The 20,611-nt window shown below is 39.6% G+C and overlaps 1 protein-coding gene across 2 annotated transcripts in view; it reads right to left on the bottom strand.

The window, feature by feature from the left end:
- Positions 1–20,611, bottom strand: part of MYRIP (myosin VIIA and Rab interacting protein) — a 219,941-nt gene that overhangs the window by 54,329 nt on the left and 145,001 nt on the right. For both annotated transcript variants that reach the window (XM_086468063.1, XM_086468064.1), the window contains exon 3: positions 744–880. In XM_086468063.1, the coding sequence (XP_086324189.1) occupies positions 744–880 (137 nt within the window). The remainder of the gene's footprint in view (positions 1–743; positions 881–20,611) is intronic.

Below are 20,611 nucleotides of genomic sequence, written 5' to 3'. Positions count from 1 at the left end.
ACAGTCTTTGTACAAATTTCAAAAGAATCACACAGGAAAGTATCTGATCCAACAAATCGAATGAATTTCAAACATTCAGCTAGCTGTGTTTTGAGCAATTTGCCAAAGCTAACAGTATGACACCAGACACTTCTAACCCATTTTTTATCTCAAATTACTTTTCTTATGGGGTGATGCATGGTAACACCATAGTTAAGGGAGAACTATGTCTCCTCTTTTAAAAGGGTGATGTCAATATTGAATCATCATCTTTTAGCCATTTGCAAACATCAGTACAAAAATAAGAGGTGGCCAGTTTCAGATCCTTAAGCATGCAAAACTAAGTGAGCACAACCTAAGTTTGGGTCAACTTGCATACTGAATGTATCCCATGTTAACCAAATTTTGCTTCAAATGCCACAGAAATGTGCTCTACAGCCAAATGTTGACTGCAAAACTATTTTCTCATTCATTGACTATTCAGAACTGTGACAGATTTTGAAACACGGGCTAGAATACAAACTGCAATTCACTTTACAGACTGAAGATAACAGATCTTCTGTATCAGTGACATAATTAAGCATTCTTTGAATTCTTAAGCAGCTCTCTAGATACTTCACGTCTTTTTTCTCTACATTATGTTTTTTTTAATTAAAAAAATACAGCCTTAAAAAAATCTCTTTTGAAAATCTCAGAACTTCCATTGTCTCAGCTTCTGTGTTGAAGTAGATAAACTAACAAAAAATCAACACAGCTGTTCTTACCTATTACGTCAGGACAAACTCCACTCTCCAGTCTATGCTTCTTGTATAAGTTCTTCAGGACTTTGGCACTTCCAAAACACTTAAAGCGGCTTTTGACATTATTGTAGTACCAATCCAGAGACTGGGTTCTTAGGAGCCTAAAACAGAAAAACAAACTACATATTTGGAATGATTCTACAAAAAATAAATGTAAACAGTTCACCATTCTGTTATGTAAAAAAGGATCTTTTAGTCCTCAGAGCATAAACATTAATTTCTGAATACTCCTTCACTGTTTGTACTTTGCAAGTGTCCAGTATACTGAGACAAAAAAGAAAACAGGTAACTCACGCGCAAGTATCTGCTTCACATTACTCAAGGTTTTATTTGGTTTTGCTACTATCAGAAGAGGTGCTCTCCCCTTTAACGTTATAACGCCAACACTATAGGCTTTTGAAAAATATAAACAAGCCTTGGAACAGCACAGGAAGTTTTTAAAAATTGCCTTTATTTACACAGATCTACAGACAATGTAAGAACATTAGCCTATTAATGCACCGCAAAAAAAAAAAAAATCCTAAAAGTATATTACCGCTTTTATTTGAGGAAACCATAAGAGTAGACAAAGCCTAATTAGAGGACATCAATGCAGAACATGCAAAGAATGGTTGGCAGACAACTTCTTGGGGGGCAAGGACTCACAGCCGCAGTTTGGTTTCTTTCAACAGTAAGCATCACTGCTGTCAACTATTCACCCTAACAGATTTCTTCCCAGAGCTCATATAATTTTATAAAGCCATGAGATACTGTCAAGCTCTGTACTCTTTTCCATGTGGCAGCAATGGGCTCTTGCTTCACTTTTTGTTGCTACTTCAGCAGTGGGTGGAGAGAAGCTGCGCCATATTCCCAGGCAATCCAACCACAGGTTACTGAGGATAACCCACAGCAGATCCATACGTTTCCTACTGAGGGTGCCACTGGACAGGGGGATCCTAGGGTTCCACCTATAAATCAGCCAAAATCCTCCAGGAAGCAGAATTAAGTCTGAGCCAGTGAACATGATCTAATCCTGAGTGTTTGCCTCCCTGTTGGAGCCCATTTGTTCCTCTGCACATTGCCACAGTAGCTTATTTTTAATTAATTTACTGCACTTACATCGCAGAAACCAAGATATTTTTATAGGACATGAAAACATTTCATACAAACCAGTATTTATTATAGGCTGCAAAAGTAATTTCCTTTTTGTAGTAATTATGAAAATCGGGGTTTTGGAACTAGAAGGTCTATAGAGCTTGTTACATAACTAAAGAGATTATTCTTCACACCAAGGTTTTAGAGAACAAAAGACTAAGATTAGTGTCTGGTGTCAATATACGAACCCCCAAAGAAATGATGTTACTATCAGGAGTGCTGGCCTCTCAGCACTTCCAGACTTGAACACATTCAGATGATTTAATTCCATTTTTTAAACCTGGGGTTGTGGGTGAAAAACAACATAAAATGAAAGTCCCACTGTAACCTTTAGATTTTCCTTCAGGGACTCTGGACTTTTCTTTATAAAGTGCAAAGCAAGTGACAATCCACAATTTTTATTTAACACACACCATTTCATAAGCAAATAAAATCTCACCTACTGAGAGACTAGCAATGTCACTCTTACTTGGCACCGAACCTTGGGAGATACTCAATAACAAATACGCTGAGCCTGGGGTTTCAACTAAACGCTTCCAGTCCGACTCTGGACTTTCTGAGTTTCAGTAGACTGCTAAAAAAGAATATCCACTTTACATAAAGCATAACATTATGATATAGTCCATGCCTCTGTCACCACTAGAAAGTACTTAGCAGCAAACACCAGCAGTGGGAAATTAAAAGTAAAAATCAATGAAGCCTATCATATTCAAACTGTGAACTCTTAAAGTTATATTAGTTGCTCTACCGAAGACAACTGAAGAAAAAGCACATAATGGAACAGAAGCATATTTTTTTCTGTATGCCGTGTCAGCAAGTAGACGCAGGAAAGATGTTTACAAATAATCTAAGAATATTAGCCCTTTACTATTTATTTGTACAGTAATATCTCAAGCCTAATTATGGTTCCCAGGAGGCTGATTAGTTCCAATATTCACCATTAACAAGTGACAAAGGCAAAAATCCTTTTTTTTTTTTTTTTTTTTAACTGGAAAATGTCCTTACACATGGTGCACAGATAACTGACATCTGATGAAGTACAAGTGGCTGGTGACACAGCATGAGCAATGGGAAGCATGCCTAGGTCTGTCTGTGAAGTACAGGATTTCTGAACACCTATAATACTGCCACCAAAAAAAAATCTGTTACAATGCCTGTCCAAGTCGTGACCCACCGACAAGGGCTTGGCTGCTGGCACAGTGATGAATCTGTGAATGGGGGCAAATTTCTGTCCCAAACCTGCAATTGGTGTTTTGAGAACCTGCCTTCTTTGTGTGCAGGAACCATTCGCTCTCATGGAAACTGCATCAGAAGGAAACAAACACTGTGTCTCCTGCTTGCTGAATTTGATTCACTTTTGTCCACTGAGTTTCTACTAGTGCTGGGAGCATAAGATTTCAATCAATAGCACACAATCACAATCATTATGATAGATAATGCATGACTGAGTTGGAAGCAGCTTAGCAGGAGGTATTGGCCAGTAAGGATACACTTCTGCCTTGTGCACACAGTGTTCTCCACGCTGCCCACAAAATAGTATCACAGCAGTACCACCACTGGTGGACTCACAGCATTGTTGAGTCCTCAAATACATTGCTTTTGGGCTTTCAAGATCCCTACCAACTACCTTAGCACGTTTACCAACCAATTTCAGCTCAACTACTCAAAACGCTAAACCTGTCATCTTTTTTGTAAGCCAAGTAGATGCAGTTCTTAATACTCAGATTGAGTGATAAGGTACCAAAAGCAGAAAGTCACCTATCTCCCTGTACACACTGTATTAAGATAGTCAGTTATAAATGCTGACCTAGCAACTTGGGAAAAACGAGAGATGGGACCCATTGCAAGCCTGCTTCCCCACTTTTTTCCCTATGTTGCTTTGTTTTTCTGGATTTGATCAATACTGTTTCTGTAAAAAAGAAAAGTTAACAGCATTGATTTCTAAATGAGGTGTGAGTGCTTTGCAGCTAACACAATTTTAGAGATAGGCTTTGTATTTGTAATGATAACATTTTCCATATGTGAACTTCGGAAGAGTCAAAAGAATAGGACATTATACATCTCACAACAACAATGGAAGAAGAGATGCTTGCCTCTCTGTACTAGTTAATCTGGTGTAAACACAAGGATTGGGATTTTTGTTAAAATTTCCTCATCGCTGCAGGATTAACACTCTGTGAGTAATCTAATCGTCTCATGCTTCTCTCCTATGTGTTGGAGAGCTACCAACAACTTCAAATCTATGCCCCTGTCCTGCACACATTTTATAGCAGATTACAATGCCTCCTCTAAAGCTTTTCAGCCTCTTAAGTTTCAAATAAGTCACAATGTCTCTGCTAATTCCTTCTGGGGAGAAAGGATTTGGAGAAAAGAGTAGTTCTCTTATAGATGCTAAAATAAAGGACCTGCTCAAAAGAGAAATAAGAGCTTTTTCACCTTATTTCAAAATGCTTTAATATTGACCTGTATTTTAAAGATGTATTCTGCAAAAGCAGTCCATGAGTCCAGAATAATGAAAGACTATGACAGCACTAGCATTAAATTGTTAAAATGAAACACTTCCCTTATTATCTCTAATAGAAAGTGTGCAAGCTCTCTCCATGAAATGAAAGTTCACACTTAAAAGGATATTAGTTGTATGCATTTTAAAGAAGCAGGAATGGTTGAAGCCATTTCTCTCTCTGTGTCTAAAGACTGCTATGTCTGTATTGCCAAATAGCCTTAAATGTTAAGGACATTATGTATGTTATATAATATTGCCGTTGAGTTGCATTTTAATGTGCTTTTGGCAGAGGGAAATACTGGGATTTTAAAATTCTGCCTTACTAGAAAGTGTGAAAGCTAGGCAGACGCTTTCGGTTTAATAACATTACAACTTGAACAAGTATTATAAAGCCCCTGTCTTTTTTTTTAGTGTAGCAATGTGTTCGCCTTAATCAAGTAGCACCATAAAAGCAACGGATAAGCCCATTAAAATCTTTACAAGTGGTTTTCAGTACACTTCTACCTGCAGCACCCAAATACTCAATTTTTAGCCGCCTTCTGAAAAGCACACCAGCTGTGCTGGGGAGCAGGGTCATGAACCACCTCTCTCATTATTACTGATGATCACATGATCACATGAAAGACTCCACTCACGCACGATGACAAGTATTCACTACTCAATACACAGGAGGATGTTTAGTGACTGATTTACCACTTCAATTTTTTTTTTTCTTCTAAAAAGTTGTGAGGTTTTTACTTGGTCTAAAGGTAATACGAAGCTTTTGCAATAAATTTTCTCTAAAAGGTAGTAACAACTTAATGTTCACAACCTTAATCTCTACTCGTAATGTAAGCTGAATTACAAGGAAGCATTTTAGAACAACAACATTTTTCCATTTTTTGATGAAATTTGTGAGAAGTTTTTTTCCCCACAAGAAGAACTTGTCACTTACTAAGCTGCAGTCTAGTTTCCATAAGTCAGCAGTTGCTTCTGGAAATCTGAGCTTACATTATTTAAATGCCAGAGTGAACACATAATCACTCAGAGTTCCCTTGCTGTTGACTTGCACTGGAAACTGAAGACTCCTTTTCAGCTTTCCACTCCTATCTTACAGCATCTTCCATAGCTTTGTGCCAACAGCCAGGCCAGTAAACTCTTCTAGCCCCTCAATCTGACTTCCAAAATCAGAGCCGCAAACTTCACCTGCACATCAACAACTGTTTGTACAAATGGTTACGCCAACCAATTTGTATTTCCGGGCTCAGCTCCATATATGTATTGTGAAATGTCAGACAAGAGTTTCATGCTACCCTGCTAGAGCCTCTTACGTTCACTTGAGGTGGAGGTGCTCACTAGAGCCCCAGCTGCCAGCTGAGCCTCTTGAGGCCGATTCCTCTCTTCTCATCCATAACTTTTGCCATCTTTCTACCAGAATGATGGGAGTCATGCTGTAGGCTAAACGACACTATAACCTCCCTGCAGCCCCACTGATTCTGTCGATGGTCCACAACATGTTAAGATATTGGAAATCGGACATTATGACACTTAGGGATATAATGACAGTGTAATAATCACACGTAATACCTTTAAATATAATTTGTATACCTCCTTTTGACAGGAAAAGGTGCTCCTTCAAATACTCTTTTTTTTTTTAAACGTTAAACTCATCATCATTTCCCCCAATTAGTCCAGCATTACCACTGCATTTAGTAGTAGAAGACTTAAGGAGTTGATGGCAATTTTCATTATAAATTCTATTTTTTAGGGTTTTATAACTTAGTTGTGAGATGTTCTCTGTGGTCCTTACTTTGTAAAATAGGAAAAAGGACTTAGTAGCAGGCCCACTAAAGTAATGTTCATCATAAAAAACGTCTTCATTAAATGGCTGCTTAATATTCTTGAATGGGCATCAGCACTACTCAGTCCTGAAATGCAGACATTCAGCAGCAATTTCTCAGACAACTAATAATCAGCTAACACCAGTTAAGCTCCGTAGAAACTAAATAAAGCTGTTTCTGAAAATAACTTTTATCTGGGGAAAAAAAGAAGAAAAAAAAAGGCTTTAAAAATTGTTACCATGTGCCCATGCCCTAGTATAACATCCAACCTCAGGTCACTTGAGAAGTGCATTCAGCAGTTGGCTAGCTTCACTCAGGAAGGGAGTGAACAATTCTTGGACCTTCTTACTTTTCTGGATGTGACAATTTTTTTTAATTAAGTAAGGAAAATTAAAAAAGCCAAACAAACCCACCTCTGAAATACAGGGCTATCCACAGATCAGAACTGCTGCTCTGAGGGAGACTCCAAAATGCAATGCAACCACCTCAAACTGAAGAAATATTAGAAGCGTAAATTTTCAGTGGAAAAGTAACATCGGTGTTTATTTTTCACTCTTTCAAAGCACTCCCAAGGCTCCTTGAACTGCCCAGAGGCTCAGCCATGGGCGAAGAGAGGGAGGGGTTGGGAGCCAGGAGAAGAACTGCCTGCTGAGCTATGCCAGAGCTGGGACACCGTTGGACAGGACCCCTCCAAAGCAGACCTGCTTAGCCACGCTGGGCGAGGCAGAGGCATGCTGCAGTTAAATATTCCTGTCTTTAACCACGATGTTCCCCCACAGGCAGGTGATGGGTCCTGTAGGACTGACATGCCTCCTGCGGAGCTGCACGTCCATCACCCTCCAGCCGCGCTGGCACCATGCTACACATCAGTGGTTGGGAAACTCCAGCTAATTCAGATTATGCTGTCTCAAGCCCCTCCGACACGGGCTCTCCCCCCCCATACTGGCCTCACACAGAATACGAAACTCAAGGCCCTTGCTTCCATTTCCCACGCACTGAGTGAAACAATTAAGCCCGGAGAAACAATTAAGATTTAGCTTGACACTTCTTATTTACTAAGTAGTTTTAGAGTAAGATTGCTACAAACTCAGCATCCTGAAATATTCTTTCTCTGCCAACAGCAATATTTGCTTTTTCCCTTGGGCTGCTGTTTTAGAGCTTGTAATGTACTGCTCATTATAAATTGTGAATTAAAGTGTTTCAGTTCCTTTCAGTTTCACCAAAATCAAACATGCTTCCAGGTTCAAGAATGCAGTTTCACCTTCATTCCCTTCAGGGTGAATCAGTATTATAACACACAGACACTGCACACATGAATATCCTGCCAACGCTCAGTTCCCTAAAAATCGGGCTTAAAAAAAAAAAAAAATATAAAGAAAGTACAGCCCCCTGAAGCCCTGAACGGGAACTTTGGCCAAGCTCATGTCATTCCCAGAAGGGACTTCTATTTCCCTGATTGTTTTGCACAGATCCCCTGCCTGTGAAAGGCAGTTGTTCATACTTCAAGAACAACCGCTCCTAATCATTTAGCCCAGCAGGCTACTGTTAACTCTTTGTGACACTTCCTTCCCAAGCTTTAGGTTGAAAACCTGTTTATCTTCTTCTTAAGGGCATTCTGCAGATCACCCATCACTTAAGTGCTGCTTCTGAAAATTTCTTCCTCCAATTATCCACAGCAGAGGGCTGCACCTGGATTACTCTGCGACATATGAAAGCACAGCACACTGGCCCGTGCAGGTGCATCACAAGAAAGGCTACAGCGGCGCATGACAAATGCTGCGGTCAGCAAAATCCAAGTAACAGCAGAGCAGAGACCGTCTCAAGTCAAAGCATCTATCCTAGAACGAAAGGTGTCCAACCCAGTGAAAACACCAACTGGCTTTCCCACAAGTGGAACAAAACAACTGTCCATGTCCCTCAGTGAAATCATGACTTTCCTGTGCCAGCAGAAATGAACCCGGCCCAGTAACTGCACTGCAGTCTACACTATGTTAATTATTCAGAGAGCTCAAGCAACAGTATTGTACTGTATAAGGCATTTCCTAAAAATATGCATCCTCCCAACCATTCACTAAGATATTCACTGCCCGAGTTCGGGCTTTTAAATTCCAACATGGAGCAACATATAAGAAATAACAAATTAAGCTTAGCACGGAGGATAAAAAGATCACAGAATCACAGAATGTGAGGGGTTGGAAGACACCTCGAAAGATCACCTAGTCCAACCCCCTGGCCAAAGCAGGACCACCCAGAGTAGATCACACAGGAACACGTCCAGGCAGGTTTTGAATGTCTCCAGAGAAGGAGACTCCACAACCTCTCTGGGCAGCCTGTTACAGTGCTCTGCCGCCCTCACAGTGAAAAAGTTTTTCCTTATGTTAATGTGGAACCTCCTATGCTCCAGGTTGCTATTTTTGTTTGTTTGTTTACAAAAGACAGCTGTATGTGCAACCCTCAAATTTGCTTACTCTGTCACCTTTACCTTTGAAATCAGCAGTCAAGAAGTTAGATGCGGGAGGGAGACAGAGTAGGTTTTATACAGAAAACCTAGATACACTTTCTGAATGGAAGTAAGATCAAAGCTTGTAGTAAGTTCACTTAATCCTGATTATTGAGGAAAGCACAAAAGCATCTACCGCTTGGACCCTCTAAACCAAGCCTCAGTGACTTTCTAAAGATGCCAAGGATTGCTCACTGCAGTGTGTGCCGAAGTGCACACATCACTTGCTGCGTTACGCAGCAGGCCACAGTAAGTGATTGCTGGCTCATAAAAATACAATCGTGAGCTAGACTAGTTCAAATAAAAGGCTCACCTAGCTACTAGTTCAAATAAAATGTTCACTCTTGCTCTGTCTCTGGCCATCAACAGATGCTAGGGAGGAGATGACAGGGAAGATGCAAGTGTGGCGTGACCCTGCCTTTGGCACACTCTGCACTTGTCAGCTCAGGACTCTGAGTTTGTCATTACAACAGACCACTTTTGAAAGACACTCATTGATGGACTCATATTCCAAAAATCTGGCTGTACTTTACCTAAATCTAGGCATACTTTTGGTCTCCTCAAAGCTTTCTAATGATGCAGTCTGCAGCTACATGCCACATAGAGATGCATCACCTTTCCTCACTTTAACATCTACCTCCTCTTTCTCTGATGCTCCATGTGTGCCCTGACATGGGATGCTGCAGTAAAGCTATGTAACATTGGTGTGCAAAAGTGGGAAAAAGCTTTAGTGAAAATACAGGCGTTGTAGAACGGCTGAGGAAAACCAGCAGGCAAAGTGCTGGTTTCAAAATTAAGTTCAAGTTCATGTAGAGTCATATTTCCCTCTACATTTCAAAGCTTGCTATCAGAAAAAAAAAAAAGTATCTTAGATATGTGGTATGCAGAATCCACTAAAACCCCTTTCTGCAACTCACGACATTTCTCTGTGCCATAGGTTTGTGACCCATACTCCCAGGGGTAGCTCGATCATCTAATCTACATTAAAATAAACCACGAGATTGCTGACCTTTGAACATATACTTCAATTACTGGACAGTAATTGGTACGGAAAAATGAGGAGTAAAACATCTGCCTCTAACAACCTTTTTGAAAACAAGAATGGAGAAGATACAGATGCCCCTCAAGAAAATAACAGACTTAATCCATGCTTTATTAAAGAAAAAAAAGAAAGATTAGTTGCAACTGGTAATCCCTATACTAGCAAAGCAACATTCCTTGGAGATCACATCTAGTTTGCAGATAAATGTTTGCATACACATGGTGGCAAACTTTACATGCAACGATTAAACCTTGGCCATATGCCATGGCAAAAAACTTGGTGGGTATGGATCGATCAGGTTTGCTCAGTGGTATATTGTGATTTTCCAGAACTGATGAGTTCAGCCAAAGCCAAGCTCATGAGATACAAGATGTCTAGATCTGAGGTGAACACGCGTGTAAACTCAGCTACACATCTCTGATGGTTCCCGAAACCCAGCCAGAGCATTTACGCCCTCAAACTCTCCCTGAGAAACGCCAGACCTGACATAGCATCTTCAGTTCAGGTTTACACCCTCTGCCATTTATACCTACCCATGCTGACACCTAACGATAGATTTTTCACTTACAAAGCACCATGTGAACACTCCTCCATCACCACATCCTCCTTCCTTCTTTGGCAGTCATTTGCATATTTAACTTACTTTTCCTATGAAGCTATTTGGGTAATCTCTGAATTTTATTGTCTTCCAATTACATTTCCCCAGCATTGAAGAGGTTCCTTTCACAGTCTTATTGCAGCAAGATTTCTGCAAAGGATAAGATTTGAACAAATGGTGGCTGGATGTAGGTCAGGTTCAGTGGCTTTTGCACATCATCCTGAGTTAATCTTCTCATACAAAAATAGTCAGGCTAAAAAGGTCTTCTGACTTACCTTGGGCACAAAGCCATCATTCTGGTTTGTGAATGAAGGCTGTGAGTGCGAGTCTGGTGAGGACCATTTTCAGGTCTGTTCCCCGCAGAGGATAAGTGTCCTGCAGCAGGTGATGAAAACACTGAGACAATACTGTGTATAATTAGACTTATGGTTTGATCCTCCAGTAGGAAAACACACATAAGAGTAGAACATGTCAGCATTTAATTGAGCTATTTTGCCCTGTATTTTCCTTGTGAGGCTGTATGTCAGGAACCCCTGGCTCACAAACGAATGCATATTTGGCAGATTAACCTGACCTGCTGCCCCCAGGAAGCACATTGTGTTTTAGGGTAACTCAAGTGAAAATACAGGTTTTGCAGCAGTTATAAAAGTCAATTTTTAAAAAGGAGAGGGTTTTCAAACCCAGTGTTCCACTGTAATTTAGCTGAGTATAAACACCAAGGGTGAAATCATGACCGTGGAAAGTTAATGGCAGTTAAAGCAATGACCTAAGAAAGGCCAGGACCTCTCCTCAGGCAACTACCAGCAGTAAAAGATGTGAGAAGCCATATCCAATACAGCTCCTGACAGTATCTCAGCAAGAGCTAATAAGCTTTTGCCATAACAACATGTTTATAAGGATGTTTGCCATGTCTTATAGCCATTAGTGAATATTTTTTTCTCCATTTTTGCTTTGTAATGTGAACATCAGTTGACTCACGCTTACTTATTCAGAGTTGACTTTTGCACCTGAAAGTTCAAAAGGCTGCATTGCAGGGGAGCTTGCAGAGAGCTTGCGGTACAAGTTACTGCTGCTTTCAAGCCACATTGGCAGAACCTTAGGCTATGAAAGAAATGGGATCACACAGGTGTTCCCCTTCCTCCCACATATGATGCGCAATACCTAGATCACTCCCAGCAGATATACAGCTAGCCTGTCCTTAATGACTGGCGATGCTGTAGAGCTCCCCCAGCCACCTACTCCAGTGTTTTCCCATCCTAATGTTGAAAGGTTTTCTTAACATTTAAGCCAAATCTTCCTTGTTTCTATTTAAACAAGACCCTTTCCTGTTTTCTTTTTTTAAAGGCTAAAGAATCCTGTTTCATCCTAGGTCATATTTTCTACCCATCCGATCATTTTGACTGTTTTTTTCTGTTCCTGGGACAAGGGAAAAAAGACTCAAGTGGACTATAACTTTGTTTAAATAGAGATCCCAGAACTGGTAATTTGAGGCCTTACCAGTACTCTTTCAAAAAAGACAAACGTAACTGTTGGGATACAACTTAGCACAGCGCAGACCCTATGAGAGCACGACATACACCATACTGACGTTGAATCTGTGCTATGCAATGCTGTGAGTCACACATCCATCAAAGTCTTGCTGAGACTTGGAGAATACAAACTGCCAGCTCGTTAACATGAAAGATCCTGTTGAACTAAGTCAAGGGTATTCTCACTCCACTTTTTTATTAAAATGACAATTCCATGTATGCAACTTTCAGAAAGGAGGTTTAGAGTGTATATCTCCTCACTAAGCTGGCAGATATACCAATGGGCTAAAATGCCACTTTTGTGGGAGAAATCCAAGCACTCATCTGTTACACCTTCTTATCAACCAGCAAGTAACTCTCCCAGATAAGAAAACGGTGAAGCCTGTCATTCACAAGAAACCTTATGGTCATAACCGTACCACTTCCGCCCCACCTGCACAAAAAGACAATCCCTCTTCATTTTTCTCCTTCTTTCATTTCTAGGTTTACGTAAAGCCCCAGATGTTACTGCAGCCACTGTGGATCATTCAGGAGTCAAAACCAGTCTGTAGTCGTCATTACTAATGGTGTAAATGGAGCCCAAGAGCCTGTCCCCTTCTTTTCTCAGCCCTTCTAGGTGTTTCATTCAATGCCTGCAAATCAAGCCCCCACCACAATGCCAAGTATTTTCCTTGTAAGCTTTTCATTAAAATGTGTATCTTTACACAGCTGATTAATACTACCTGTAATCCAGATGAAAGTTAAATAAGCAGCCACTGGATATTTGAAACCAAATTGAAGTGAGTCCAAATCCAAATGCCTGTGTAAAAGCTGGAATGCTCGGATATTGCCGAAACGAAACATTCCGCATGTTCACTTTAGGGTGTTTTTTATGAGGATAATTTTAAATGCCAGGATGACATTTGTATATGTTCTATAGGATTTATTTTATGACATAAAAATCACATATATACAAATAAAACTACCACCACTGAAACAAATCTTTCTCCCTTAAGTAAAAGGAAATAAATTTCACTTTATCCAAATCCCTTTTCCCCCAGAAATTTCATCTAATGTAAAATGTTGGGGTTTTTTTTCTGTCTTTTTTTGTAGTAAAATACATTGTCAGTATCTCAGTATTTTTCAAGGGAAAGAAATTCCATATCCCGGTCATCTAGTACTAGATAGTTTTTCAGGCAAATCATAAAAAATAATTCATACTGCATCATCAGCACATTTATGACACTCATGCACACAACACGCTGAAGTAAAATACAAACAAACATGAATCAAAGCAAGTTATTATAGCTATACTGAACATGGATGTATTCTCTTTTACTATCATATTTTTTTCTACTTGCTACAATACACCAATGTAATTTTTATTCCAGATTTCTGAAAGAAGAAAGGCAAAAAGAACAAAAGTCCACACTGACAGTATCTCAAAATAAATACATCCTGCTGCTTTTCTTAAGAAACAACAACAGCAAGAGATATTAATAAATTCTCAACTGAAGAGGCATTAATTTTCTGATGTGCTATTACTATGAATTTATCCTTTGCACCTACCCACTGAAGTGAAGGAAAATTCATGCAGAAACCTCACATAAATAAACTTCAGAATGCAGAGAGCAACACCGAAACACTCTTGGGAACATTTGGTCATTGAACTTCGCGTTCATGTTAACAAAATGAAAGTATTTGCAGTCAAAATACAAGTGAACATAAATGGCTTTGAATAAACGCACCATTCACACCCATGAGAAATGTTTTTCATTACCACAGCAGATACCAAATGAAACAACAGAACATAAAGCCACTTTGATTAGTTATTTGAATTACCTACGTGAAGACTTTTCTTTCTGCAAACTTCATTTTTAATCCACAGATTCTTGAAAAACAGCTGAACAACAAAAAAAAAGGTCGATGAATCATAAAATTTTTCACAGAAGAGATACAAACTCTGCTCCATCAGAAAAAAATACCAGAGGATAAACCATGCAAATTAATTCTGTAATCCTGATTAAAAAAATACGCAAGGCTTTTAATATAGAGCTCAAGAACACCAAAGAGACAACAATCCTCTGCTTTAAGGTCTGTTTCTGTCCTTCTATTGGGAGAAAGCTGTGAACAGACAGCTGTGAAATGCCAGCAAAGATGAGAAGATTCATCACCACGTACAGAGAGAAAGCCGGGCTCATTTCAAGATTATTTAAAAAAGGGGGAGAAAAAAAAAATTCCAAAAAGCCAAAAACTTTAAAACTTTCTTGGGGAGCAGAGAGATGTGATTTCAGTTCCTATCTTTCATACTGGTTATCTGACCCCACAAGACCAACTTCTGCTGAAGGAGGCTACACTGTTTTCTTCTGGGAGCTGTGCACAGTGACTCCACCACCCCTTTCTGAGGTGGCATGTATTTGTAGCTTTGTGACTCCACAAACCACAAAACAGCTTAAGAAAAACGTTGTTCTGCTGGAGGCACTGCCACGTTATCCAGCAGGAGCACGACACCTCCAAATCCAAGTCCTGTGCAGGCACCTAGCTGGGAGGTGTAAGGAATATATTTCCCTGCGACCCACCCACCCATTGTGGTAGGAGGGGCAGTGAGACGGAGCGATGCTGCACTCTCCAGACAGCAAACTACCTGGACGTGGCTCAGATGTTTATCCAGCAGTTCAAGCAAGGAGATTTCCTTGAATTACAGTGGAAAATGTGCTAGATGGGGAATAGCTGGCCAGCCCCAGAAGGTCAGCTCAGCCAACCACTGCACCTCAGCAGCTCTTTCCAGCATGGACCAAGGGCAAATAAGGACCAAGTAAGGGTATCTAACGCTGTGCAACGGTACTCTCTACTGCTGTGTGCAAGTGAGCATCCTCAGCATACCATGTATGCTTCCTAAGTTCCTTACCATTCTATTTCTGCTTTTGCAGAAAATGAGCCTTCTATATGTTGTGCTACTTATGAGTGAAGCTCTCTTTGATCAAGCCTTTAAACCAAGCAAGGAATATTGGGGTTTTTTTTCCCTTCTCTCTTTTTTTTTTTTTCCATAATTTGTTCTTTCAAACCAACTTCATAGTCACTGCATCTTAAAATAGTGGGGTTTTCTCTGTTGCACAGGAAATATTTTTAGTTGGAAGCTTTATTATGCAAGCTGTCCAGCAGTCTGACAAAAGCTAAATTCCAGCTTATGGCTGAAAACCGTAGGAAAAATTCCAAAGCCTTTACAAATTATACAAATCAGACTTTAATCCCAGCTGGCCTCACTAACAGGGGCTCTACATCTGGGCACACATACAAATGTACTTTTCATATGGATTTTCAGCTATTTGAATAATGAAAAATAGAAAAAAAAACCCCAACAACCTCTATTTTTGTAAATACTTGTATCACAATAATAAAAACCAAACAGTCCTGCAAGCACAGATTAGCCAGACTATCAGAGAAATACAGCTATTTCTCAAACCTGGTCCTGCTCAGAGCTCTTGGGTAAAATTTACCTGCCGCCCAGAGGAGGATTCACTTCTCTAACAAACAGAAAGCTTCAAAGCCTTGCAATCCTCCTGTCTTCTCCAGGGCAAGCTTATTCTCATCTGCACAAGGCAGGGGGTATCCTCATAGGGCCACCCAATTGTGATAAGATACGTACATGCATGATATCAACAAGTTTGATCCAGAGCAATCAAGAAAATGAGAGGAGTTAAAAGAAACAGTGTACGAACAGGAGGGGTGAAAACAGGAATTGATGCAAAGCTACCTGGTCATTCACATGCAGATGACAGTGCAAAATGAGTCTTTGAGTGGAGTGCAAACATCACAGCCCTCCTCAGCTATGTCCACAACACTCATTTGAGAAGAGCCCCTATTTAACTCATAGAAGAAACTCATGCCGAGGATTTTCCCATTAAACTGGGATGAAAATAGGGTAGACAAAGGATGGATGTTACTTGACTGAGATGTCTCTTCTTGCTTTAATTTTACGGTGTGTCACTACTACAGCTTTTCGTGTTCGGTTAAGGCAAACCCACAGAGGCAATTTTTTAAGAATAAGGAAATAAAATTCTATATAACATTTTTCCAACCATGCTCCTGAGACCCTAAGTGAATAAAGGGATTTAATGCAAACCCGCTGCATACAAACACTTGTAGTTTCACCTGACAGTGGCAGAGAAGGTCCTGTTGCAGTAACAGGAGGCATCTTTACTCAAGCATCTCTCCTGTGTGTGGTGACCACAGGGAGCAACAGGGCCAATAGAAGCTATTTGTCATTTCTGAGACATCGCTTACTGTCACCTCTCACCAAAGGGGACTTCTCAAGCAGAACTCCTCCTGTAAAGAAGAGAAACTTGGCAGCATTTTGGGGAAGCAATCCTAGCTACTAGGATTTCCAGCTGAGCAGGCTGGTTGTACTGTGAACTGCTGGCTGCTAATACGGCTTGTGGTGCAGGCCGCCAAATGGCTGCTGAACGTGAGTGGATAGGAGGCGGGGGCGTTGTGTGTGTCTGTTCTTCTGAGCATCTAATGTGGACACCTGAAAGAACAAATTGAAATGTTCTTTCTTTCTGCATACACACAGTACTTTTTTCAGAGGGCTGTAGGTAACTCTTACACTGCCTCTGCCCCTTTTTCTTGCCATTCTTTTTTCTCTATTCTTTGTTGTCCTTAGGAAAACATGTAAGTGGGATAAATTATTTGCTTGCATTGCTGAAGACAAATTTGGACTGGGCCAGGCAGGCAGAAGGCAGTGCATTAAGAATGTCCTCAGTGTATGTGCTGCTCCATTAACGTACTGACCTTCATTTAGGAGGTCAGACTACAACAAATCCTCAGTCTTTGTCCAGCAGATCCAGGGATATGAAAAAGCCTATTACATATACTGCTAAAATATTATCACGCAGCCTGTGCAATTCTGTATTTGCCCTGTTACAAAGACAGTGCAGGTGCTAAAGTAATTTCCATTACATACATACCCATGGGAAAATAACTTAATGACCATTTTTTAAGGATAGAGAGTGCAAGCATTTTTTCAACCAAAATAAGTTAAAAATTATTTTGGACCCAGAAAAACATTAAAAGAATCATGCAATTGAAACACAGAACAGATTAGTCTCGAACAAGACAGATCAGTCTATATAGAGTCAGACAGATACATTAAATCTGGTAATTGTGTAACAGAAAGTGCAATGATAAAAACAATTATCTCTTCTAGATATGAATAAAAAAAAAAGTATACTGACCACTCAACAGTGTTTACCCTCAACTTTTCTGTTAGTTATGATGAACTTTCATTAAAATACACTCTTTCTCATTTTCTTCTGAAGTTCATTTTTGAAAAGTAACAGAGACCCAAGCGTAGAAACACCAGGGAAGGAGGGAAACCAAACAAAAATCAGAAAAAAAAAAAATCTGACTTGAGTTTCAAGATGAAAAAAAAATTGTTCTTCTCTCCCAATCCCCACTAATAAGGAGTTACACCAATATAAAGCATTAAGAGTATCTACTTACTTTGAGCACATTAAGGAAAATAATAAATGGATCTACATTCATGGACATTTAACTCCTAGGATGAAAGATATCCTGAATAATGACAGGTTAATACTGCTGCTTTAAAATATTTGGGTTTTATACATCTAATACATCTACAATATTAGTTAAATAAGACAACCTGAGATGATAATATTAAATAATCCGCAAGCTGCAACAGTGGAATTATTTATTGAGTATACCTAAAATAAAATCACAGGTAGTGCAGAGGAAAGATTTTTCAGAAAAAGCCTAGAAACAGAGTTAAATCCAAGAACTTCTTTAATAAATAGTAACAAGTATTTTTCAGATCAGAGCCAACTCCTAATTTTTTGACAGAATAACTCTTTAAGGCAAAGCGCCATAATTCTACAGTAGATGAAGCAGCTAATAAAACTATTTCACATATATCCTATTTCATGCTTCATTTTTATATGGATTTTTACTACTTTTTACAATCAGTAAGTAAATATTATATATCACAGTTATTTAAAACTTACTAACTTATTGACAATAATGCCATTATCCTAAAGCAATTAAGGTCTTTGAAAGGAAACCAACTAAAATCTCAACAAGTAAAAAGAAATTGCCAAATATCCTTTAAATTCATTTTACAGGTGAAAAACTGAGGCATCAAAAGACTTGCTTCCAGTAACTCTGGAAATCTAGCATGTTGAGAAAGGAGCTCAGATATCTTGACTCTAAAGTCTGTGGTTTTGACTCAACTTGACCCCTCTCCCCTTCTGAGGCATTAAAGACTTGTCTTAAAGCTCTGTTTTCATATCTGCAATTTGTTCAAATTAAATATTTCAGATTAAATACTTGTGTCAAAGAGAAAAGGAAATCAACACTCTCCAAATCTTTATGCGTGAAGAACCGTGAGCGAGATCAAAGGGTTGAATAAGGCAGTGTGACAATGCTTGCAATCCTCTTCCAAATCCACTAGACAAGCAGCATATCTGAACTTGGAAACAGCCCATAGCCAAGGATTTTGCAGATTGTTTTGTTAAGATATACAGCAAGAATTATAAACGGCTGGATATGTGATGACAGATGCAAATCTTGAAAAGTGATCATCTGCATTAAGGCTATTTAGCACTGCTTCTACTACAACAGCCACACTGCTTTGCTCAGAAACGTATCAGAGAAATAAGACATTCACATTTTACAGCTGACAAGCCACAAACACCTATCATATATCTCAGCCAGCTGCTGCCATACAAATCTCTTTGTGCAAACCTGCACCCCCTGTTGTCCAAACGCCAACTTTATTCTCAGAGGAGCTGGGATGACACAGAAACCTACATGCCCACACCTACAGGCTTCTTCATAGTTTCTCATGCTGCCTCATTCAGAAAAGACCGTCATTGCTCAAGAGGAGAATTATCAATAGGACAACATCTTTTAGAAATATTTTTGGTCAGTATGATCAAAAATGCTCCACATTTACTGAGACATCACAGCAGCAGGAGGCAGGTGAGCCTAGCTGAATGCTTCTAGTTATGATCCTTCCTTGTGTTTTATAAACAAGGTAATCACTCCAAGATTGGGCTTATTGAAAGCTATTGAAACCTAGGCTAATTGAAAGCTCCATAAAGCAGGAGATCGCAGAAGAAAAGGGAATTTCTTCCTTCCCTGATATCACCTTCAGATCTAGTATCACCTCTGAATCCACCTGTAGCATGTTGTTTTGGGTAAAAGTTTTCACAACAGTCTTTGATCCTATTAGAAAATAACACACGCACAAATTCCTGTATATCCTTGACAGCAAAATGCATGTGCTACTGTATCAGTAAAAAACTCACTTTGAAAATTAACATCAGGGCTCCAATTTAACCTTCATCTTAACATGCAAATTCAGAACAAAACAGCCACTGTAAGCCATTGGTCAGTACATGGGGATATGAAGATAGCAACGCCACCAAGAAAAAGCAAGTGATGGTACAGACACTCTCACACTGGGCCACAAAGTACAGAAAGGGATTGGAATATCCACTTCCACTCGAAACAGTCTAACTTTTTCAGATGCCCATATGTATGCTACAAGGCATAGGGCAGGAACATACAGCTACACAGCACAACACAGGTGCCTATGTTGTGCAGCACCACAGGATTGTTGCAGGTGTACATACGCTGCTTTGGAGCTATACAAGTCTTGCATTCAAGACTCCTCTGCTTGCCAAGCCAAACTACTGCAACCGTTACCACAACACTTCAGCTGGGTTATGTCCAAATTACCCATCTCTCAGGGGCTGGACTTGCTGGTTACTTAGCACAACAGTGAAACTTCATTGGTAGAGAATCACATTTCTTCATGGGGAAGCTAATTTCTGTTAACCAAACCTCTGATAGCCAGGGAGCAATATGCTGCTGCCTTTGGAATTGAGTCACTTCAGTAGGAGGACAGGGAGGATGAAGAGAATATTGAAAGCTTTTTTCAACATTAAGTCTTCAAACACATCATAACCCAATTTGTACAGATGCCAACCACTCCTTTTGGCAGACTGCACAATGTCTTGTTGTATTGTACAGCCAATTTGTTGACTCTAATCAGCAATTTGGGAATAGAGTAAAAAGAAAAGAGAAATAAAAAATAAAAGCGCACAGTGCCAGTTTCTATAGCAGGGGACACACTCTCTCATTATTATTTTTTTAAATGTAACTGAACATAGGCTATTTATCGAAAACCAGACATGGGTGTGAGTAGCCCCATATTATATTCAACTCTGGTCAGGTAAAAACTTGGTCTCTTGTCCTTGTAAACTTAACTTGCGAAGATTTCCTGGGTGGACTCCAATCTGCAGCCTAGTGGGAGATTGAGCAAAGAGCACTGGGAGAACACTACCATGCATAAGCCAGTTAGTCAATGTGGCTTAAACCACAGATCAAATCCTAGTTCAGCACATTTCAGCATATTCAGTTTGTGCCTCTAAAAACCCTCATATTCTAGGATTTTCATCTTTTTTTTTTTTTTTCCTAGTATCAAATGAAACAAACTGGTGATGTCAACACACTAATTAACCATAAAAAAAAGATACTTACATAGCCACTATATTCTCTCACATGAACCACCACATTTGTGTTACTACATTGTCTGACATGAGCCATCAAAGTTTTTACATCAAATATCCCTAGGATCCTACAGATTTTGGCAGATTAATTTTTTAAGGTAAGACAATTAAAAGGCAAAAGAGAAAAGACTGTGAT

This window comes from Leptosomus discolor, chromosome 7 (genome assembly GCF_034619465.1).
Source record: "Leptosomus discolor isolate bLepDis1 chromosome 7, bLepDis1.hap2, whole genome shotgun sequence".
NCBI classification, from domain to species: domain Eukaryota; kingdom Metazoa; phylum Chordata; class Aves; order Leptosomiformes; family Leptosomidae; genus Leptosomus; species Leptosomus discolor.
The sequence above is the reverse complement of the archived record's forward strand: the minus strand, read 5'-3'. Positions and strand labels throughout refer to the sequence as shown.